Below are 23,982 nucleotides of genomic sequence, written 5' to 3' on the forward strand. Positions count from 1 at the left end.
AAGTCTACCCTCTTGCTGTAGTCAACTGGAAAGTTGCACTGCCCATGCCATATTTTGCATTTCTCAGCAAGATTGAACTTGATTGTATCTGAACATTTACAAGTCACCAGCATGCCACCTAGAAAACATTAGACAAGCTAGGCCCATTTTAAGATTTTTTTTTATTGCCTCTGGCAATGTTAGCTTAAGTGAGCTCCACTTCACAATGAAATGTATGAAAGTGAGCTTGCAATCATCAGTGAAAGTAATCTGTTGCTAAAAAATTTTTTTGGACTATATTTTGAAACTGGACGTAAGTATTGATAATAACTATTCCACTGAGGACTTTCTATGTACTTGGCACCATCCTAAACTCTTTCTGTAGGAAAGAGCTTTCAGGTTTCAAGCTTCATCTGTGCTGTTAACCAGCACATGGCCCTCCCTCTCCTGTGTTGAAGACTGAGGATGATTATGAACATTTGTCATTGGCTGTGAGTTTTTGGCAATCATTTTTACAAATTGAGAACGTTTAACTTATAATTTGGTTTTATGAATCTTTATCAATTATCAACTTTGCAGTTAATAAAGTTGGCCTGTGCTTCATGATGTAGATTTTTAAATATTTCTATTTTAAATATTTTATAGGGTTTTTTTTTCTTTTTTGACCCCATGAACTTTTTTTTTAGATGTACAACATTTATTTTTAGGCCAAGGAAATAGCTGTAGGATCTAATTCCTGTGGGCTTAACAGATAAATGACCTGAAGGCTACTAGGGATGTGGCAATAGAGAGCTGGCAGAGAAAGTAGAAGCCCAGGCCAGCTAGACCAAGAGGGGGCATCAGTGAGCAGTCAGTGCTGAAGAACTCCAAGTCCACTGGCTTTGGAGGAAAATATGCTGATGTGCATGGGATGATGGCTCAAGGAAGCACGTGAAGCTTCCACATAATTTTAACTACTTTTGTCAAGCATTTTTAAATTAGAAGCCGACATAAGGAATCAGACAGGTATTGGTGGGGAATGGAATTCTTGATAGCCCGATAGCCACCACACAGACCCCCAGGCAGCTCCTCCTTGGTGCCCATCTGTAGCCTGGCCCATTGTCCTTGACAGGAGCATGGCTGCATGGAGGTGTTAAGGGCACGTTCACAGGTCAGTGTGAATGAATGCATTTGTATATTACTCATATAATGAAAATGCAATTTTAATATTTTTTTACAATAATGAAAACCAAATCCACACCCCTCATCCCATGGCCCCATGGGAGTATGCTGGCCTCCCAAGTAATCACTCCCCCATGTACTCTAGACACAGTTTATGTTCCATGCCACCCCAAGCATCACTGTGACCCCAGGTGTGGGAGGTGTGCATAACCAACTTTGAATCTTTCCATTGGCACAATGGGCACAGTGTCTAACTGCTCATGTGTTCCAGATTCAAGTATAAAATAGAGAGAATAGTTCTCAGGGTCATCATAAGAATTACATGAATGACTGTCTGGGATGGCCCCCTACACCTTGCAGGCTGGAGACAGCATCCATGAATAGCGCAGAAAGTACACCTGTAATGTTCGCTCAATTAAACTGATGCGGTTTGACACAGACCTACACTCGGGCACTTTGATGGTAATGTTTAGTGAATTTGACCCAAAAGAAAACAAAATCAAGTTGAGAGGAAAATGTCCTCTTGGTTGGAACACTGATTAAGTGGCTAAGTGTTACATGATTTCTAATAATATTGTGGCAGGATACCACTGAGGAGGATGCTGACCCATTGTATAGCCACTAGGTTTTGGTGTGTATATTTCTACCTTTAGAAAGAAATGAGGAAGGGCGCCTGGGTGGCTCAGTCAGTTGGGCATCTGACTTTTGATTTCAACTCAGCTCATGATCTCAGGGTCGTGAGATGGAGCCCTATGTAGGGTCTCTGTGCTCAGCAGGGAGTCTGCTTGGGATTCTCTCTCTCTCTCTCCCTCTGTCCCTCCCCTGGCTTGTGCACTCTATCTCAAATAAATAAATCTTTAAAAAAATGAGGAACTGGATTATGGGGATAGTTGCACAATTCAGTAAGTTAACTTAAAAACATCATTGAACTGTATCCTTAAAATGGGTGCATTTTATAGCATGTAAATGATACCTCGACAAAGAAGTTTGAGGGCAAAGAAGTACGTTTCTCTACTATAGAAAATGGAACAGTTATGTTTCTAACGTATTAAAAAGATGATTTGTGTAATTTATAAGCATGTGTCACCCATTCCTCTTTTGCAGTCCTGCCTCCCTGGCTATTATCGAGTGGATGGAATACTCTTTGGAGGAATTTGTCAGCCCTGTGAATGCCACGGCCATGCAGCTGAATGTGATGTTCACGGCGTTTGCTTTGTGAGTCTGTTGAAAAAACCTGGAATACCCCCTCCTACCCATTCCAAAGCTGTCTCCTGTGCAAAAATGGTTTTTTAAAAAAATACTTCTTCCATAGGAGATTATCCTAGCCCTGTAGACCCCAAAGGAAATTTGCAGACTTAACTCCATGTCATAATATATTTTCTGCTTTTTCCTCCCTCTTTTTTGAAAAAAAGTTACTTTGGTGAAAAGGAATATATAATTTCATTGCAGGTTTGTTAGAACAATGAATTCACTTCGTAAAATTATAAGGCGATAGAAAGGTAGAAAATATTATCCACTGATTAAAAAGGATCAAGTCTTTTAAATGAAAGTGCTAGAATTTCTTTACCATATTACACAGTATGTCATAAAAGGAGTAATAGAACTTCTAGTAATCACTCTCTTTTGTGTAATATATAATGCTTTATAGTTGTTAGCTCGGATAAACTCTTCAAACAAGTGCTTCTTTCATGCAACATGAGTTGAAACATGGCTTGACGAATATGCAGTTAATCTTGAAAATGAACTTTGGGGCAGATACAGCGCAAGACTTGTTTTTTAACTTCAATCAGGAATTCTTTTATGCTCTTTTGCCTGGAAGCCGGGCCACGCTCCTGGGTTCTAATGGATGTACTGCACATAGCTGGAGTGAATACATATATTAATCAGCTGAATCCTATACACCATACAGGGAAATGTTCATGCTCTTTCCAAAAGACATTGATTGAGTCCCAAGGCTAGGGAAAATTAATTATCAGACCCATGGAGAAGATCTCATCATGATGCCATGGATTGCTTATTCTCTCTAGAGCCTAGTTTTTCTTGATTCTGTAAGTAAAGCTTTCATTTTGTGCTTTGTTCATTTCATCATTCCAGAGAGCAAGTGTCTATAGGACTTAATGATGGTTTGCACATACATTCCGTCCCTTGGGATCAGTTTCCCAGAGCTTGATGAGGTCATTGGTTTTTGGTTTTTGTTTTGTTTTGTTTTGTTTTTTTTTTCCCAACACCTCTGCCTTTCCCTTATGTTTGGAATGCTTTTAGGTTTGCAGCAAAACTGAGGGGAAGGTATAGAGGTTGCCCATATTCTCCTCCTTCCCATACCAGCTCCACCAACAGGGCAGGTCATTTCAAGGGCTGGGACCCGAGAAAGCATTGAAACAGACCCTTGGTAGTTTGTTTGTTTGTTTGTTTGTTTTTAGCAGAACTACGTAATGGCTTTCCCAAAGAGAAATAAAGCCTTATCTGGTCCTTTGAGCAAAGAAATCATATCATAGGTATTTTACAAGTGGACATAATTAAATGTGTTTTAATGAAACTAGTTGTTTTTGCAGAATACTGTTAGCTCAACCATGTAGCCATTTACCAAAGCCAGTTGCATTTTGAATTAATTTGGGATAATTATCAAAATCAAGGTCATATAGGGATGGGGAGAAAAAAAGTCTAAGACATTCTTACTAAAATGTCACTTGAGGACCAGCAACCTACATGTCATCTGGATTTTTTTTAAGATTTTATTTATTTATTCACAAGAGAGAATAAATAATAGAGAGGCAAAGACCCAGGCAGAGGGAGAAGCAGGCTCCATGCAGGGAGCCAATATGGGACTCGATCTTGGTACTCCAGGATTACACCCTGGGCTGAAGGCAGATGTTCAACTGCTGAGCCACCCGGGCATCCCATCTGGGGATTTTTTAGACATGCAGCACCCAGGCCCTATATCAGACTTCCTGAATCGAATGACATTGAAACCAGGTGATTTGTAAACAATTCCAGCTTAGAGTTAGGTCAAGGGTAACTCTACATAAAACTGGTGAAAGTCTGGGGCACCTGGGTGGTATAGTCGGTTAAGCCTCTGACTCTTGTTTTTTTTTTTTTTTTTTTAATAATTTTTATTGGTGTTCAATTTACCAACATACAGAATAACACCCAGTGCTCCTCCTGTCAATGTCCCCCTCAGTGCCCGTCACCCATTCACCCCCACCCCCCTGCCCTCCTCCCCTTCCACCACCCCAAGTTCATTTCCCAGAGTTAGGAGTCTTTATGTTCTGTCTCCCTTCCTGATATTTCCCACACATTTCTTCTCCCTTCACTTGTATTCCCTTTCACTATTATTTATATTCCCCAAATGAATGAGAACATACACTGTTTGTCCTTCTCCGATTGACTTACTTCACTCTTGGTTTTGGCTCAAGTCATGATCTCAGGGTCCTGCGATTGAGCCCCACATTGTTAAGCTCTGCGCTTTGTGGAGTCAGCTTGAGATTCTCTCTCCCTCTCCCTCTGCCCCTCCCACTGATGTGCTCTCTCTCTCTCTCTCTAAAATAAGTAAGTAAATATAAATTGGTGAAAGCCTGTTTAAAAGGATGTAATACAAAACTTACAGTCTCAAATTAAGTTTAACAAATGGGAAAACTTCTATCAACCTCAGGAATTGTAGAAAAGTATATCATTTAGAAACTGGAAATATTATTTAAATTGTTGAATGAAAACTGGCCAACAAGGTATTTAAAATGAATGGCTCTCAAAGAAGGGGGTAGAGGGAAGTGGATGGCAAGGTGGACCCACAGGTGGGTGGTGGGTAAGTGAGTACAGGCAGGGATAGGTAGAGATCACAGGAGAAAGTTCTGGATGGCAGCAGCATGAGGGGGTCATGGGAGGCCCTAGGGAGACCAAGAAAGAATATGGGGAATAGGCTCAGCTTTCCCTTGGGCCATGCAGCTGCCCTCAGCCCAGTGTGGCTTCCCACCTGCTCTCATGCCCATTCATCTCTCCTGCATACCTTCTGTACCCCTGATGCAGAGTCACTCTGCTTTCTATAGGATGTTTTCAAAAAGGAAATAAGTCTTTCGTAGTTTCCCTGTACTTATCATTTCTGATACTCTTCATTTCGTGATCTAAATCCAAGATTTCACCTGCTTCCATGTTCCTGCCTCCTGAAGAACTATTTTTAGCATTTCTTCAGTGTAAGTCTGACAGTGGACAAAGTCTCTCACGTTTTGCTTACCTGAAAAAGGCTTTCCTTCACCTTTGAGTTGGAAAGAGATTTTTGCAGATATTTTTCAGCACTTGAAAGCTGTTCTATTTGTTTGTGGCTTGCGTTGTTTCAAACGAAAAAACAGTAGTTGTTCTTATCCATGTAACTCTCTGTGTTGTCTTTTTTTCTTCTCTGCCTGCTTTTTAGATTTTTTTCTCCTTATGAATCACATTTGTTTTCTGTTTGTTTGCTTCTTCTGTATTTGGAAATCATTTTGAATGTATGCAAAAGTTGTAGGAAGAAAACTAGTACTTAGAGCACCTATCTTTTACCCAGATTCACCTGTTGTTAACATTTTCTCCATTTGCTGTATTCTTATGATCTGTTTATCTAATCATAATGCTTTTTCTAAAGCACTTGAGAGTAAGCTGTGCTCCTTTATCCCTAAATACTTCAGTGTATATGTCCTGAGAATAAGGATTTTGTCTTAACATAACCACAGTACATTATCAACTTCAATAAATACAACTTTGGTATTTTACTCTTTCTAATCTACCATCCATTTTTCCATTTTGCCGGTTAACTCAATTATGTCCTTTATAGCATTTCTTCCCCACCACAGGCCCCTGACTAGATCCTGCATTGCATTTTATTGTCATGTCTCTCTAGTCGTCTTTAATCTGAAGTACTTCCATGACGTTTCTTTGTCTTTTATGATAATGACACTTTGAGGAACACAGTCATTTTTCCAAAAATAAAATGCCCCTTATTTGGGGATCTTCTTTTGTTTTTTCCACGAACAGATTCAGGTTATACCTTTCAGGCCAAAACAGTTCATTAGTGATGTTGCAGAGAACCACATGTGGAAGCCCACAGTGTCCACTGTCGCTCGCTGGTGGCGTGAATACTGATTACACACGCCAGGTGTCGGTCAGTTTCTCCACTGTATATTTACTATTCTTTTGCATTTAATAAGCAGCATGAGGGAGACACCTTAAGATCATGCAAGTATCATATATTCTCTGTCAGAATTTCCCTAGTTTTAGCAGGCTCTGATGATTCTTGCCCCGCCAACACTTAACTTACTATGATGTTTGCAAAGGATGGCTCTCCAGCTCCAGCACTTCTCCATGTTTATTGGTTGGCACACAACATTCTGTAAGCCCTTCTTACGGTTATTTATTTACCTACTTGTTATCTGTCTGGACCCGTGGATTCCAAATTCTCCCAGATTTGATTAGTGGAAGCATATCCAATAGTTTCTGATTGCGTGATGAATATTGTTCATTGTTAGGTTTTTGGATTTTGTTATTTTCCTTTAAAGAATGTCGGAGTTTGTTTTGGCAGGTGGTTAAATTGTCATAGGTCAGCTGGATTTGTTTCAAGTTTTGTTTTTAAGTTTTGTTAGGGTGGGTCTAGTATAACTTCTACTCCAGGGCAAGTTTAGCCCTACTGCAAATGAGTTTTTCTTCTGGGGTCTCTACTGGGTGCTCTGGGTGTTTAACAGAGATTACCCACGCCAGCTGGTTACAATTCCAGTGTCCCTGGGTCTGTGTGAGTTCTTAATTGCTCAGCCGGCCACATGGAAATGCACTCCACACACGAGAAGCTTGGATTCTGTAGCTATTTATAAGGGGGCTCCTGTGCAGATTTCTAGAATTCTTATTCTGTGAAGTTCCAATATTCTGCCTCAATTGCTGCAGCTCCAGTCTCCCTAAATTCTGACCTCTGTCTCCTCAACTCAGCAAGACCTCCACATTCTGCTTGGGTCGCCCCACTCCCTGCACCCAGCTTAGCAAGTGTCTCCAGGAAGAAAGACATGTGGTTGTGGGGTTTCATCCCGCCACCTCCCTTCTCTCAGGTAACCCTGTACCCCTCTGTTGTCCAGTGTCAGAAAGAAGTTGTTCAATATGTTCGGTTCTAGTTTTTCTAGTTCTTTCCTACAGAAGGGCAAGTCTGGTAGGAGTTACTCCAACGTGGGCAGAAGTGAAAGCTTCCCATTTATACAGATTACACAGATTATACAAATTAAAACTTTTTTATTAGTTAATCTGGAAAAACAAGCAACCCCTCCTCATGTAACCAAGTTTGGTGATTTGTTTCAGCATCTTATCTTTTTTTTTTTTTTCACTCTGGCTTCAAGTTGTTTTTAGATTAATCAGAGAATCTTTTAAGGAAGCCTGACCTGAGTCTTCATGCGTGTGTTCTAGGCATGCAAGCACAACACCACGGGGGAACACTGTGAGCAGTGCGCGCCCGGCTTCTATGGGCTGCCTTCCCGAGGGACGCCTGGGGACTGCCAGCGGTGTGCCTGCCCCCTCTCCACGGCCTCCAACAAGTAAGCTTGGCACCCCCACCAGTGGAGCCGGCCCAGCACGGCCCGGATTTCTGTTCAGATGTGTACTGATGTGTTCAGAGCAAGACCTTGTGTGTGAGGAGAGTGTGTTATCCAGGGGTAATTAATTAGGATTAAAGATGGAGGGGTGACTTCTCTCTCTTCAAAAAGAACTAGTTTGGTGTTTTAAATTATATTGAAAAAGTTATGTGATGGCAAGAAAATGTGCATAGTTTTGTTCCTCTTGGTCTAATGTTGCTCATGAATTCTTTCAGTGTATATCTGGTGTACCTGCCAGTAGGCTAGGAGGCATAGAGTACACAGACATGTATAAAACCTTGTTCCTGGCCTTAAGGAGTTTTTGCTATAATGACCAAAATATGTAAATAGGAGGCTCATTGAAAATGTGCTGAATTCATTTCATGATTCAACCAATATTTATTGAGGGCCTGCTATACACTGAGTGTCATGGTAGGTACTCGAGTGTCAAAGTGTTCATCCATGGCTGTTGGTCCCCTGGAACCCGCTGTGTGGTCATAACTAAAGTGGAGGTATGTCCACTGTCAGGAGAGTGGGATCTGCCAGGACTCCGAGGAACGCCCTGAGATGAGGCTTGAAGGATGAGGAGGACTTAGAAGGCCATAGAAAAGGGTGTTCTGGGCCCATGATCCTGCTGAGAAATCATAGATGGTTCTGGAGCACAAGGCAGGAGAAGGGTGGAAGGAGCCAGCAATGCACAAGGCCTTGTTTGCCATGCTGGGGCCTGTGAGTCACAAGCCAGTGGTTTGAAAACCTGTTTCTCTCTCACTCCTTTACCTTTTAGGACTCTCCCTCCACCCAGCCCAGGGAACTCCCTCATGGGGATTTTTATTTGAAACTCCACTGCATAAAACAGATACAACCAGGACTACTCTCATGAAATCATAGGGGGGCTCTCAACTGCTTCGCTCCACAGGCCCCCTAGACCCAGGCACAGAGGTTGAAGGGACCTCGGCCAGCAGTGGGATCCTTTGGGGAATGTTGATGGGCTGTCATGTGTAAGCTAGAGCTCACTCTTGGCCAGTGTGGGCAGGGCTCTGAGGCAGGCCCACCAGTGCCAGGGAATCCAGGGAGGGGAACTTGACTTGGCTAGGAAGTGCATCAGAGAAGTCTTCCTGGAGGAGATGGCTGCTGAGTGGGCATGGGAGATGAGGTGAACCCAGGCAGAGAGGGGAAGAAGTGCCCCCTGGGCTGAGGGACAAGCTGGAGCCAGGAGCACTGAGTGTCCAGTGTCCAGGAGAGAGGCTCATGAGGTGGGCTGCACGGTTGGGGGCCAAGGTTCTGGAGTGAAGACCTGTTGAAAGTTTGTAAGGAATGGTAAAAGGCTGGGATTTAAAATGTTTAGAAATTCTGTACCACTCATTGGAAAATTGTGTTCGTTTGTCCTGTTTTGACAGTTTCAGCCCCACCTGCCACCTAGAGGCTGGGGATGAAGTGGTGTGTGACCAGTGTGCCCCAGGATACTCCGGATCTTGGTGTGAGAGGTACTCTGCATCACTCAACTGACTTCCAGAAGTTGCATCAAACTTTTAAAAATTAAATATCAGTTGTATGTGTTTATTTTTAAACATTTAGCTAAGTATGATTTTAGAGTTTGTGTGTATAATTATTATTTCACATAATCATAGCCAGTGCGTTGATTAAAAAGCTAGTGTGAAAAAAAGCTAGTGTGAAAACTCCCTGGGAATTCTTCAAGAACAGAGTTTGGCCTCCTTGAGCTGATGTAAATTCTCATCCATGACAATAGAAAACAGCGGGGAGCCGGTGTTTACTGTTCACACGTTGAGATAGCCATTCCTCTGGATAGTTCCAGAGCTTAGAGCTGATTTGATTTAATGGCTGTCTTCTGGCGCCTGAAAGCCAACACTGTCTTTTCTCACATGGAAAACTCAGTGCCCAGCTCTGGCCGGTCCCTAGGAGAACCACGTCACACCCGAGGCATGCAGGTCCAGTTGGCCTGGAGTGGAGTACACATCTACTGGGATTTATGGCTCATTGTGGTTGCGCTCTCTGTCCTCACAATGAGTGAGGGAAATCTGAATGTCCGAGCTTGGTGTTGCATTGCTTCACAATAAATCTTATGTCAGTCTGATTTGCTAACCATTCAGAGAATCCTTGGATGGTGGGGTAATGTCTAGAGAAAGTGCATTCATTTGGATCCCTCTTTCAATCTTTCATGCAGATGCGCAGACGGTTACTATGGAAACCCAACAGTGCCGGGGGAATCCTGTGTTCCTTGCAACTGCAGTGGCAATGTGGACCCCTTCGAGGCGGGTCACTGTGACTCTGTCACCGGAGAGTGCCTGAAATGCATTGGGAACACGGACGGTGCCCACTGTGAGAGGTGTGCCGATGGCTTCTATGGGGACGCTGTGACAGCCAAAAATTGCCGCGGTGAGTGTCTGGGCTGTGAAGTCAGAGCCCTTACTAATCACCACGTGGAGTCTCCCTCCATCCACTTATATGTGTCAATAAGGGCTAAGCCTGTGGGGCAACTATCTTGATTGGTGCCTGAGTTAATACCGGTGTAGACCCGAACACTCCCCGGTGTGCCCTGCCTTAGCTTGATCTCTTACTACAGAGCAGGTCAGGTGGCCTGGAAGATATAGACGCCCTTCCACTGGGGGAGAAAGTGGTGCCTGATGGGGTGCACGCTCCGCATGCTCCTGGGCCCGGGGAGAAGGTACACTCGGGCCAAAGCCAGCAGTGTTAGTGAGGGACAGGCTCAGGGGTCTCAGGAGTCCTTGATGGGATTTCAAGATGTGGGGTGCAAAATGGGAAGGCTCTATCTCTGGAGTCTCACAGGTCTGTGCCTGAACTACTGACGCTCTCCTTGACCTTGTGCTGCTCCCTTCCTGACATTGTGGATCACTTAGAACCCCTCACTGAGGGGCAGCCCGGTTGGCTCAGCGGTTTAGCGCCGCCTTCGGCCCAGGGCCTGATCCTGGAGACCCCAGATCGAGTCCCACGTCGGGCTCCCTGCATGGAGCCTGCTTCTCCCTCTGCCTGTATCTCTGCCTCTCTCTCTCTCTCTCTCTCTCTGTGTCTCATGAATAAATAAACACAATCTTAAAATAAAAAAAATAATAAAAGAACCCATCACTGAAGAAAGCAGACTTTCCCATACCCGAGATGACAAGCTTATAGCCTCAGGGCTGATGGAGTCCTCAGATTTTTATGCAGAGCTCTTGAAGGTGAGAAAGAATAAAAATGACAATTTTACATTATTTTAATAATTTCCTATAATGCAAAGTCCTGCTGTGCTGTTACAACCTGGGGATGCACGAGGCTGCTAGCAATACAGAAAAAGTACTTTCCCAGGCAGTCCTCAGGAGAGGGAAAAGGCTTTGTAGCCTTGGGCCAGTCAACTTGATCCTCAGCAGCATGGCCACCTTGACCATGCTGATTAGCATAGTAGGACTAGGACCACCTCCTGGTTATGGAGGATAATTATGGTGACCAGTATTTGTGGAAAGCTTCCAAGTATACACTATACTCATGTCGTTCCTTTTCATCTTTACTGCAAACCTTGATGATTCATTACTTCATTCATTCATCGCTTATTGAGCATTTGTTACTTCCCAGAGCACTGTACAAGTATCATCAGAGGAGCTGGAAAAATTTTGGCCCAGCTCTATTGGGGAGATACATGTGATGATGTGGATCTCAGGCCTTGGAGTCTGACTAACGTAGGTTAGAGCTCAGGGTTGGTCACAATCAACTGTGACATTGGGCAAATTTATTAACCTCTCTGAGCCTCCGTTTCCTTAAAATGGACCTGGTTATATATATGTTATATATGTGTGTGTGTGTGTGTGTGTGTGTGTGTGTGTGTGTGTGTTAAGGCCTTTGTAAGAAGTAATTGGGATAAAAACTTAAAGTTCTGGAAATGAAATAAATGGTAGCTATTATAAATGCTAATAATAAAAATAGTACTTTTTATTATTTTTCTATAGTAATGCTGTCCTAGTAGAAATGTAAATGAAGCATGTAATTTTAAATTTTCTAGTCACCACATAAATAAAAAGACATAGATGAAATGTGTTTTATTTTAAGATTTTATTTCTTTTATTTATGAGAAACAGAGAGAGAGAGAGAGAGGCAGAGACACAGACAGAGGTAGAAGCAGGCTCCATGCGGGGAGCCTGATGTGAGACTCCATCCCAGGATCCCCAGATCACAATCTGAGCCAAAGGCAGACGCCCAACCACTGAGCCCCCCAGGCATCCCAGATGAAATGTATTTTAGTAGTACATCTTATTTTACCCAATTATAAAAGTAGTATCTTTTTGTCACGTACTCAGATTTTTAAAGTATTGAGATGTCTGCTTTCCTTTTTAACATTAAATCTTCAAAATTCATTGCATATTTTATAGCCTATTTCAATTAGGATGCTAAGTTTTCATAAGAAGTACTTGATCTGTATTTAGATTACATAAAATTTGCAGTTGCAAAAGGGAATTTACATATCTAAGTTGTTCACATGTATTTAAATGTTTTTCATTATGATCAAAAAAATAATTTTCCTTCATATTTGCAACTTCATAGACAAAACTGCTTTACTATTTTGCATACAAAGGAGATCTTGGTGATGAACGGAGGTGAGGGAGGAGGGTCAGAACAGACAGGGTTTGGGTCTGGGTCCGAGTCATTGGACCAGGTCTTAGTTTAAGTGATATTAGAGGTCATGTCGGTCTGTCCCATCAGCCACATCTGCAGGGGTCAGGAGATGCACATGCAGTGTCAGGCGGAGAGGACTAGCAGCATTCCAGGGCGATGGATGTATGATCACCCCAGGGTTTGCACAAAGCTCCATAGGGCCCAAGGCAGTCCATGGGTGCCTCTGGAGGAAACGCCTCTTGATGTGCAGCTTGAACGATTGGTAGGAGACCCCCGGGTGGGCTGACAGGTGGTGGGAAGGTGTCATCCAGGCCAGGGGGGCAGAGTCTGGAAAGAGTGTGCTGGAAAGTGAAAGGCAGGGTCAGGCCAGGACAGGAGCCATAGTTGACGGGTGGAAAGCAGGCCACATCCAGGGTGAAGAGCACTGACCTGGGGAGGCTGCCCCATCTGTCCTGGGCTCCAACTCACTTGAACAGGGGTGCGTCTGACCAGATCTGTGTTGAACAGTCACTCTGGAACCACTGTGGGGGACACAATAGATAAGAAGAGAGCCAAGGCCAGAAGAGAAACTTGCCAGAAAAGTTAAAGAGGGCTTCCAGTAGAGCCTTTGTCATGGGGGTAAAAGTGAAGGTAGAAACTAGAAAATCTTGGGACGTTGAGGGGCTTTGCTAGTCAGTCTCTTGATTTCAGCTCAGGTCCTGATCTCAGGGTTGTAAGGTCAAGCCCTGGGTCAGGCTCTGTGCTCAGTGGGGAGCCTGCTTGGGATTCTCTCCCTTGCTCTCTCTCTCTTTCTCTCTGAAAGAAAGAAAGAAAGAAAAAAAGAAAGAAAGAAAGAAAGAAAGAAAGAAAGAAAGAAAGAAAGAAAGAGAAAGAAAAAAAGAGAAAGAAAGGAACTGGAAGATCTCTGTGTGGACTGGAGTTGGGAGGGGATGGGGCTCAGGATTGGGTCTGGATCCAGGTTGGTGGCCCAGGCAGCTAGACTGCTTACAGACTGACAGTGTCTGGGCTCTTTCTAGGCTCCAAGCATTTACACATTTTATTCTTTCCTCATTTCCTTTTTCCTGCACCGCCCCCCCCAGCTTTGATGGATGAATTCTTATTATTTCTGGATATTTCATTAGAAATCCACCCAGACAAAAAAAAAAAAAAAAAGAAATCCACCCAGACCTATAATAGGATCCTTTTATGGACTTCCCAGATGCCCCACAGGCTAATATACTACCATGTTTTACTAGGCTAACCTCAGTGACAATGTCAGTATTCAGTATTACTGACATAGGAATTCCTAGGGGGGTGTTGGGGAAACATTTGGATGTTCAGACATGCAGGAATCAGGGAAGAAATGGAGCCCAGAGAGGGGCGCCTGTGTGGCTAGTGGTTCAGCGTCTGCCTTTGGATCAGGGTATCATCCCGGTCCTGGGATCAAGTCCCACATTGGGCTCTCAACAGGGCACCTGCTTCTCCCTCTGCCTGTGTCTCTGCCTCTCTCTGTGTCTCTCATGAATAAATAAATAAAATCTTTTTTTAAAAAAAGAGAAATATACCGTAATGTGATATGGTGACAAACCAACAACACGGTAAATACATCATCAGTATTTTGTGATGCTCATACGGTAAACTTTGATGTTTCCCCAGAGGAAGAGGAAGCTTTCAGTGAGACACAGAGGGGGAGACAAGAGAAGGAGGGAGGAACCCAGAGGTGGTCCCTAACCTCAGCAAGAGGGAAATTACAAGGGGAGGGAGTGGCCACGGGTCCCATCTCACTGGAAGATAAAACAAAGATGAAGACCAAGGATGTGCACTTTGAATGTGAAGTCCTGGGAGACTTCACGAGGAGCAGTGTGAGCCAAGAGGCATGAAGGGAAGGTGAATTTGAAGGTGCTAGGGGAAGGGAGGGCGACACGGAGATGGGACCTCAGGTCACCAGGTGTGTGTGTGTGTGTGTGTGTGTGTGTGTGTGTGTGTGTGTAAACATGTGTGGCACAGCAGAGGCCAGGAGGAGGGGACCCACCAAGGCCTTGGCAGGGGGTTGGAGGGCACTCGGGGAAGCACCCAGGTTGGTCAGGAGGGGAAGTGTGGGCTAGAATCTTTGTTGTAGTTTCCTTAGGAAGGAAAGGGCAGGCAGGGTAAGCAGGTTTAGGATTGGCTACTTGGAATAATTGCAGCAGGCTCTGGGGCAGGGGGGCTGTACCTAACTGTCAGATGCATGGCCCTGGGGTGAGGGGTCAGGGGGATTGTGGAAGTGAAGCCCAAATGAACAGAGGTCCTAAGAAGTCCTTTGTGGGGGTGAGCTCTGGATTGGTTTGTTTGTTGGCATATGAAAGGCATGCTGGCAGGCAAGCCTTGTACTGGCTCTAGGCATCCACTAGCCTTGGGAAGGGCAGTCTCCAGGGTCAGTGAGGCCCCAGGAGCCATGCTTAACACAACTGGTGAGTTGAGTGTCCAAAGGTAAGCTACAGAAGTGGGGCCCCTAGCACTTCCCCAGCCTCCTGCTGAGGGACTCACAGATGATCCACTTACACCAGAGAACACCTCCCTTTCTTCTGATCATCAGCCTTCCAGCATCTACCATGGCTCCACCTCCCCTGCAGAATGCTGACACACACAAAGTGTGCTTGGGCTTGACAGACTTGTGAAGTTTTTCTTTTCTTTTTTTTTCACATCGTTTTACCATGTGACAGAGAGCGTGCATTTCCTGAGTCCAAGCGTTTATCAATAGTCTATGTTTCTGTGGAGTATTTTTTCAGCTTATTAAATATTTGTAATAAGCAGCATATTGACAGCTGTGCTATAAATATCAACAATTTCTAGGAGCCATTAAATTGTATCACTTTGTAAAGGCGGGGGACTTTGTAGTTTGAACATCAGTACCTTAACTATAGATGAAACTGAAATGTGTGGCCTGAAGGTAAGTATATTAGAGCTACAGATGACTCATGACTTAGGACAGGGAAATGTTCTACGTTAAACTATGAAATGTAATAATAGCTATTTAGATTGTTATAATAGAGCTTTAAAATATTAAATAAATACATGATTAGAATGCAAGCAGGTGACTAAATTGATTTTTGAAATCTCCATTGTATGTTTTTTATTAAGATTCATTGATAAACATTGGTGGCTCATTTTTTACAATTTCAAGGAATTCCTGAAGTTGGTTAAGATCATTTGCTAATTATTATCTTAATAGCTTCAGTGGTTTTTCTGTGGGTTGGCTCCTTCCACCAACCCTGGGTTGGTTTACTCTTCAGAAATATACTAAATTAAAATTTATTGCAAAGTAAATTTTTTAGTTTAATGATTTGAAACATGAATGTTCAAATTTTTTCCTTTGGGGATTAAGGGATCTTTTTACAATCATACCCAGAAATGGGCACAACTATGTCTCTTGTGTGTGTGTGTGTTAGCCTGTGAATGCCATGGAAAAGGCTCCGTTTCTGATGTCTGCCATCTCGACACTGGACTCTGTGACTGCAAACCTCATGTGACTGGACAGCAGTGTGACCAGTGCTTGGTAAGATGCCTCCTGGTCGTTGTATACAATTAAAGTGTTTGTCAGTGATGCCTCTGGTTGGTACCTTAACCTTGGTTCAAATGAAATGGACTTGGTGACTGCCAGCAAGAGCTAATGCCCAAACACGGCTGCTGAATGCTGTGTCTCTCTACCTACACAGTGTGACTTCAGTTTACAAAGGACTGGAATGATGTCATGAACTCTTAATGATTCTATGAAACATTTTATGTTTGATTTGGGAAACATTCTCATAAGTATTAGTGGCTAACTAAAATGTATTCTGGCTTCCACGCCCCCACCCCTCCTGTGAAACAGCCTGGCTATTACGGGTTGGACACGGGGCTTGGGTGCCTGCCCTGTAACTGCAGCGCGTCAGGCTCCATGTCCGATGACTGCACAGAGGATGGCCAGTGTCACTGCCTACCAGGCGTAGCTGGGGAAAAGTGCGACAGGTGTGCGCGGGGCTTCTATGCATACCAGGACGGTGGCTGTACACGTAAGCTCCAGAATTCACGATTTGAGACTTTATGGTATTTTCCAGACTTTTCTTTGAGCTCTCCTTTGACTTCTAATTCTGTTAAGTTCCTTTACTTTTCTCTCTTTAACATGTAAGATTTCATACCCTTTTTTTTTTCTGTATCCTAATCCCTATTCTTAATTTGTCCATAATCATAATAAATTCAGGCTTTATTAATTATGTGAACTTAGATTAATGACCTTTTTTTAGCTCTAGTTTCCTCAACCATAAAATAGAGAATGTAATCATAATCTCCATCCGGGAGTTACTTTTGATGTTGAACGTAAAGTCCTTACCACGGCATTTGGCACACAATAAGTGCTCCAAAAATATTAGCTGTTCTTCCCACCTATTTCTGTTTCTCTTTCGCCCCTTTGCCAACATCTCTTGACAAGGAGGACAGCTACCTGCTGAGGGACACGGGCAGATCTTGGGAATAACGAGGGCTCTGTTAAGAATGAGAAGAATGGTCTAGATAATCAATAGATGGGAGATACTCTGTGGCATCAACCCTGACCCCTTCGATGGCATGGTGTCCAGATGTGTAACAGCACCATCTCTCTCTGTTGCAGCCTGTGACTGTGCTCACACGCAGCACACTTGTGACCCGGAATCGGGGGAGTGTATCTGCCCTCCTCATACTCGGGGCGCCACCTGTGACCAATGTGAGGACGGATACTGGGGCCATGACCTAGAGCTCGGATGTCAGGTGTGCACTGTCATCTGCATTTTCTTAACTGGGAAGCACTTTGCTGGAGCAAGTTTCACTCCTTCTCTTTATCCATTCATTTGACCTTAACCTTGTTGAATTGCTCTATGGTTTGTATTTAAAATTCAGTACAGGTTCAGGCATCAAAGTGGAAGAGGCAACAACCTTAAAGTACTTTAGTCTGAGTTTTCTTCGAGAACCCAATTGTGGAACTGATGCTTAGAAACCCTTATTTTAGTGCCCTTTAAATATAGTCTCCCACATACACGATCTTCCAGGAGAAGGGCATAAGTCACTTTGGGGGGGGGGGTGGTTATAGCCAATCTTCTATGTAGGTTTCATCAGTTAAACTTGGATATAGTTTGTGTTTTTAGGAACAGACTTGACTTTGGCTTGTAAGATGCTGCTGCTGGGTTGACTTTCAGGTCATGCCCAGGGCCTGTGGGCCCCCAGGAGGCACAGATGGCCAGAGTGGCAGTTGCTGCCTTCTGTTGGCTTGGGGCAAAGTGAATCCATGTAGCAATTGTAAGAGATTGTGTCGTGTCCCCAGATTTCATGTTCTCCTGTAATCTCAACATGTGTACATTATGAAATTGTAAAAAGTACCTTTTTATTTAGTTAGTTTATTTTTCCAGGCCTGCAATTGCAGTGCTGTGGGGTCAGCCAGTCATGGATGCGATGCACTCACAGGCCATTGCCCATGTAAGCCTGCATTCGGTGGACTGAGCTGTCATCAGTGCTCCCTGGGGTACAGAGACTTTCCAGACTGTGTGGCCTGTGACTGTGACCCGCGAGGGACATTGGCAGACACTTGTGATGAGGAACAGGGTCTTTGCAGCTGTGCGGAGGACACCGGTACCTGCTCTTGCAAGGTAAGGGCCCTTGGTGTTCCGCTCTCTTCCCCTCTCGCACTCATCACTACGACTCTTGGGCTTTTAACTATCTAAAATCAGCAGCTAGGTTTTAGACACTTTTCATAGTGAGTTCTCACTGCCTGCTAGGTTTGGGTTTAAATTCTGTGTATGCTCTGCTAGAACAATGGATGATTCTTTAAATGGAATTTTTACTGATTATTTTAAGTGTCAGATGATAGAACTGAATGGAAAAACCCTGAGTTTTCTGTCCTGTGTTCCAGTTGGCTGAGCAACCAGTCTGTCTTGAATACACAGGTAAAATAGATAACACAGGGCCTTCAAGAAGATTTGTGATTTGGGGCACCTGGGTGGCTCAGTTGGTTAAGCATCTGACTTTTTTGATTTTGGCTCAGAGCATGATCTCAGGTGATGGGATTGAACCCCATGTTGGACTCTGTGCTGGAGCCTACTTGGGATTCTCTCTCTCCCTCACCCTCCACACCTCAACCCCAAAATTTAAATAAATAAATACATAAATACATAAATAAATAAAAGATTTCTGATTTTTCTAGGTGGCAAGTAATCATTCTTTTGTATGTGCTGGCCAGAATGAAGGACATTTGTGTTTTTTTATTTTCCCAGTGTGTATGATTTTAACATCATGTTTAATTCCATGTATTTCCACTGATTTTCTCCATTGCGCTCTGTTAACGGGAGGTAATTGGCTACCTCATCTGGTCCTCTTCCAGGTGCTGGTGAGATGGAGACAGAGTAGTGAGCTGATTAGTGACTAGGGATGAGGAAGGGAAAGCTTGTGCAAATACTATGGCCTGGGAGTAATGGAAACGTCAGGGAACATATTTTTGACTTACCACATCGGCGATAGCAGCGTTCATTACAGACGGTTAGAACAGGAGGCACCTGCCTTGGCCACCGCCTTGTTGGTGACCGGTGGCCCTCCACCTGACCAGTCATCAGAGTCACCTGGAGCCTCAGGGAGATGATTCCTATTCTCTCCAGAGAGGCTCATCAGGGAATCTATATATTCCCAAAGCTTCCAAGATGATTCCTATGATCACATTTGGAAGTTAGGGGTGCTGCCTGAGAGAGTGGATAGTCACTGAGGTTGGGGAGCATGCCTAAGGAAACCGCTCCTCCAGGGATGTTTATAATCTAGATTATCTTTGTGTTTTATTTCATTTCTGTTCAGCAATCATGTCTCATTTTTCAGGTAAAAACAAACAAGGCTATTGCTTTCTCTCCTTTAGGAAAATGTGCTTGGCCTTCAGTGCAGTGAGTGTCGAGCTGGCACCTACGCCCTCCACGCTGATGACCCTCTGGGATGTATTCCCTGCTTCTGCTTCGGGCTGTCACAAGCCTGCTCAGAGCTGGAGGGTTATGTGAGGATGCCGGTACGTTGCACATGTGGTAAAATGTGCTGTTTTTGACTCCCCCCCCCCCAACCCCCGTGGAAGGTGGGTGAAGGTAGGGGAGGCAGTCAAGTATTTACTTTAAATTTTGCTTTTCTGGCATGGGAAATTATAGGAAGCTAATCTGGGCTCATCATGAATCAGAGCGCTGTTCCTTCCATCCAAGGAAATAAATGAAGCTGGAACTAAAGGCACTCGGGGTTGCTCCTTAGCTGATCTATCAAAAGCTTGAGTTGAAGAGAAAATAAATGTGCAACACACAGCAGTTTCCTTCATATAAGTGAATCCTGCCCCAAAAGAGCAATTGTTTGGCCCTGAATGCAGCAGTGTCAAACACGTGCAGTTTTCATTTGAACCCAGATGTTTGAGTTTGAAGGAAATGTCTTTGTTACTCCTGTTCTAACAATGAAGCTGTCTCGTCTGTAAAACAGTAGTAGAATGTGACAAATCCAAGGCGAGGAGTGAATTCATGCTCTCGGGTATATTTTTTTCTCCCTTCTGTGGCTAGGTGACGCTGGACTCAGAGCAACCCCTCCTGCGCGTGGTTTCTCAGAGCAACCTCAAGGGCACGACTGAGGGGGTGTATTACCAGGCCCCTGATGTCCTCCTGGACGCCGTGACTGTCCGGCAGTACGTCCATGCAGAGCCGTTTTACTGGCGGCTGCCGGAGCAGTTCCAGGGAGACCAGGTGAGGCCCACACCTGGCCTAGAGCCAGTCCGCGTTTGCCAGAGAAGACAGGTGTCCTTTGAAATCACAACGGGCTGTGTTAGCCTACTATTACGCGAGGCGGTTACTCCCTCTTTTCGGTGGGGATAGGGAAGTTCAACACTTTTAAAAATTCCTCCAGATACATATGGCTCTCAAATAATTTTCATTTGAAAGTCTTTTCGGGGCACCTGGCTGGCTTAGCCGGAAGAGCATGTGACTCTTGATCTCAAGGTCATGGGTTCGAGCCCCACGTTGTGTGTAGAGACTCCTTAAAAATAAAAATTGTAAAGTCTCTTAAAACTCAAATCTTACTATATTTCACCTTCCTCAAGCAGTCAGTCAACAGACATTTTTCATTTTTATTAACATAAGCTCAAGTGCTGTGGTTCTTTTTAACAAATTGTTACTCATTTGGGAGAAAGCAAAAAGCGACTATAACAGAGTACTGAAGGCATCATTTGCATTTTTGTTTAAATAAGCATTGGAGTCTGTGTGAAATCACCCAGACCTATAAAACTGGCACATATGTATCCACTGTTCCCATAGCCATAGGTCATTTTTAATTCAGAGGAGCCTGAAAATAATCAGGACCATTGCCACACTGATTTGCTACTTCAGTGCTTACCTCCATTGGTGCCATTGACATGAAACTCTGGGAGGTGATGTCTGTGGCCTTGATGGTGGTGGTGGCTTCACGGGTGTATACTCATCCCCAGAATCATTGAGTTGTGTACCTTAAATACGTACAGCCTTACATGCCCAACATGCTTCAGTAAAAGTGTTTTTAAAACTTTTGGGGTGCCTGGGCATCTCAGTCGGTTAAGCGTCTGCCTTTGGCTTAGGTCATGATCCCAGGATTCTGGGAACAAGTCCCATGTCAGGCTCCCTGCTCAGTGGGGAGTCTGCTTCTCCCACTCCCTCTGCCCTTCCTCTTTCTGCCTCGTGTTCTCTCTTTCTCTCTCAAATAAGTAAATAAAGTCTTCAAAGAAAAATACTTTTAAAACATCACTTGCTTTAAAAAAAACTATGGCTTGAGTCAATTTAATAATTATAATTAAGGGGCACCTGGGTGGCTCAGCAGTTGAGTGTCTGCCTTTGGCTCAGGGCATGATCCCGGGGTCCTGGGATCAAGTCCTGCATCAGGCTCCCCTGCCTGGAGCCTGCTTCTCCCTCTGCCTGTGTCTCTGCCTCTCACGAATAAGTAAATAAAATCTTTTAAAAAAATAATAATTCATAATTAAGTAAATTAAAAAGACACAAATTCCAGACAACCTACCTGTGTGATGTGTTTTTAAGATGCAGGATTTCTTTCAAATAGCAGTAGGCTTGTAATGAAATGGTTTTGAGGTGGTGCTATGTCTGCGAAGTAAACCATTCACTTTTGCGCAGCTCCTGGCCTACGGCGGCCGACTGAAATACAGCGTGGCCTTCTACTCTTCCGATGGCATTGGCACCTTCAACCTCGAGCCCCAAGTGCTGATCAAAGGCGGCCGGACCAGAAAGCAGGTCATTTATGTGGACGTGCCTGCACCGGAGAATGGAATACGACAAGAGCAGCAAGTGGGAATGAAAGAGGTGACCATGTCCTCTCTTCATACCTGCCCCTTGACGGTGTGAAGTTAGCTCTGGAAGCAGTGGAATCACAAAAATGCTGACACGAGCATGAGCCAGAAGACCCTGGGATCAGAATCGGAGTGGGTTTAACAAGAGTAGTAAGAACGATTCAAAGTTCTAGGCTTAGTTTAGCTTGGTGCGAATTGTGTCCTAAATCCTTGATCGTGACACACGAGTCTCCATCCGTGTGGGTGGAAGGGTGCGGAGTCTCTGGACTTGCTTGGATCTGGCAAGTGTGCGCTCACTCACACGGCAGACAGCTGTGGACGGTGTGGCGGTCTGGCCCTAGGGGACACAGGTGACACGTGTGCTGCCAAATGAGGCTGGCACACCTGCTTCCCCAGGAGGTGACAGCAGAGCTTCCTTGTCATGCTTGTTGTCGTGCACAGGGCCAGGCTCACTTCCAGAGAAATTTATAAAAGAATGGATAAGTTCATAAGCCCCTGAGGATTTGTAACCCAAGTGTAATTGCATGTGTTTCTCATTCACAGAATTTCTGGAAATATTTTAACTCTGTTTCTGAAAAACCTGTCACACGCTCCGATTTTATGTCTGTTCTTAGCAACATTGAGTATATCCTCATCAAAGCATCTTACGGCCAAGGATTACAGCAAAGCAGGTAGTTGGAAACTTCTAGAATGAAAAAAAAAAACTTTATTTGGAATCAAACGGAAGAGATGTGATTCACCTTTACTACTTCCTATCTTTACTAGTATATATATTTGTGTTTCTCGCCAAATTATTAAATATCAATATGATGAAATGTGTGGAAAATGACAGATTTATCCATCTTCCAAGTAATGTGGATGTAAAATAGAAGTACATAATGGTGATATCTTAGAAGAGGATAAAATGTAAACAGAACAAAACCAAAAAAGTTTTGCTATTTTCTGCCCTGAAACTTCAATGACATTTCTTGTCATAATTAAGTAGAATTAAAATTCTTCTTGTGTCCTGACACCTCGAGAATGCTGTCACGTGCTCAATTAGTACTTATCCCATAAAGAAAGATACTAGGTTATGGCCAAACTAGTACTTCAGGAAATATTTCAAATGTGCTTTCTGTAATATTATTTTTAAGTTCTAAAATGTTGGCTGGGGACTGTCACTGGGTAGTGACAGCACTGCTGTGCTCTTACACACTCCCTTTATAATTGTATAGGAGCTACGCGCAAACTGGCAGGAAGGCTCTGGTTTAATATATGTGCAAATTCATTATGTAATGTGCTAGATTTCTAGAAAGTAGCTCTCTAACTATTAATGTTCCCCCTCACACTTCTTAATGGTTTCACAGAATCTCAAATATTTCAATGGAGGTTGGCAGAAAGGCTGGAGAGTTGCACCCAGGACGGGAGGTGGCATCCTTATTAGAGAAGTGTCTCTGTCCTCCTGGGACGGCTGGATTCTCGTGTCAGGTAGGGAAACTGTGGTTAAAATCTGTTCCCCAGTTCTGAGATGAAATATGCTTGTTACAGCACCTCCCAAATGGTGATCTGAATTTGTATGAATTAAATAATTTTTCTCTTCAAAAAAACTTAATTATGGTTAAATATTCATAAACACAAACCTTACTGTTTTGACTATTTTTAAGTGTACAGTTCAGTAGTGTGAAGTACACTCACATTATTGGACAACTAATCTCCCTCCCCACAGCCCCTGGTAATCACCAATCACCATTCTACTTTCCTGCCTCGGTGAATTCGACTACTCTAGGTCCTTCATTTAAGTGGAATCCTGCAGGATTTCTCCTCTAGCCTGGCTGGCCTAATGTCTTCAAGGTTCATCTACATTGTAACGCATAGCAAAATTTGCTTCCTTCTGAAGGCTGAATGATACTCCACTGTATGTGTGTGTCGCATTTTCTTTGTTAATTCATCCATCAGTGGATACTTAGGTTGACGTTTTGCCCGTTGTGAATAAAGCTGCTATGAATATGGCTATACAAGTATCTCTCCAGGACCCTAATTCCAATTCTTTGGGGTTTATGCTCAAAAGTAGAATTGCTAGGTCGTGTGGTAATTCTGTTTCTAACTTTTTGAGTAGCTGCCATACTGCTTTCCATAGTACTGTCCCATTTTATATTCCCACCAGCAATGCACAAGTGGTCCTCTTTTTCTATGTCCTTGACAACTCCAATTGTTTTCTGGGTTTTTTTTGGTAGTAGTTTTCTTAGTGGGTATGAGGTGGTATCTCATTATAGTTTTGATTTGCAGTTCCCTAATGATCAGTGCTGTTGAGCAGCTTTTCAAGGGCTTATTAGCCAATTTTATCTTCTTTGGAGAAATGTTTATTCAAGTTGTGATACT

General features: G+C 43.7%; 1 protein-coding gene across 1 annotated transcript in view; it reads left to right on the plus strand.

Annotated features, from left to right (window-relative positions):
- The window catches only part of LAMA1 (laminin subunit alpha 1), a 155,351-nt gene that overhangs the window by 73,354 nt on the left and 58,015 nt on the right, over positions 1 to 23,982 (plus strand). The window contains exons 16-28 of the mRNA XM_041763608.1: positions 2,245 to 2,355; positions 7,546 to 7,673; positions 9,107 to 9,193; positions 9,892 to 10,103; positions 15,737 to 15,843; positions 16,159 to 16,339; positions 16,933 to 17,069; positions 17,705 to 17,941; positions 19,192 to 19,335; positions 19,862 to 20,041; positions 21,452 to 21,637; positions 22,168 to 22,295; positions 22,971 to 23,091. Of these exons, the coding sequence (XP_041619542.1) occupies positions 2,245 to 2,355; positions 7,546 to 7,673; positions 9,107 to 9,193; positions 9,892 to 10,103; positions 15,737 to 15,843; positions 16,159 to 16,339; positions 16,933 to 17,069; positions 17,705 to 17,941; positions 19,192 to 19,335; positions 19,862 to 20,041; positions 21,452 to 21,637; positions 22,168 to 22,295; positions 22,971 to 23,091 (1,959 nt within the window). The remainder of the gene's footprint in view (positions 1 to 2,244; positions 2,356 to 7,545; positions 7,674 to 9,106; positions 9,194 to 9,891; positions 10,104 to 15,736; positions 15,844 to 16,158; positions 16,340 to 16,932; positions 17,070 to 17,704; positions 17,942 to 19,191; positions 19,336 to 19,861; positions 20,042 to 21,451; positions 21,638 to 22,167; positions 22,296 to 22,970; positions 23,092 to 23,982) is intronic.

This window comes from Vulpes lagopus, chromosome 1, assembly GCF_018345385.1.
Source record: "Vulpes lagopus strain Blue_001 chromosome 1, ASM1834538v1, whole genome shotgun sequence".
NCBI classification, from domain to species: Eukaryota; Metazoa; Chordata; class Mammalia; order Carnivora; family Canidae; genus Vulpes; species Vulpes lagopus.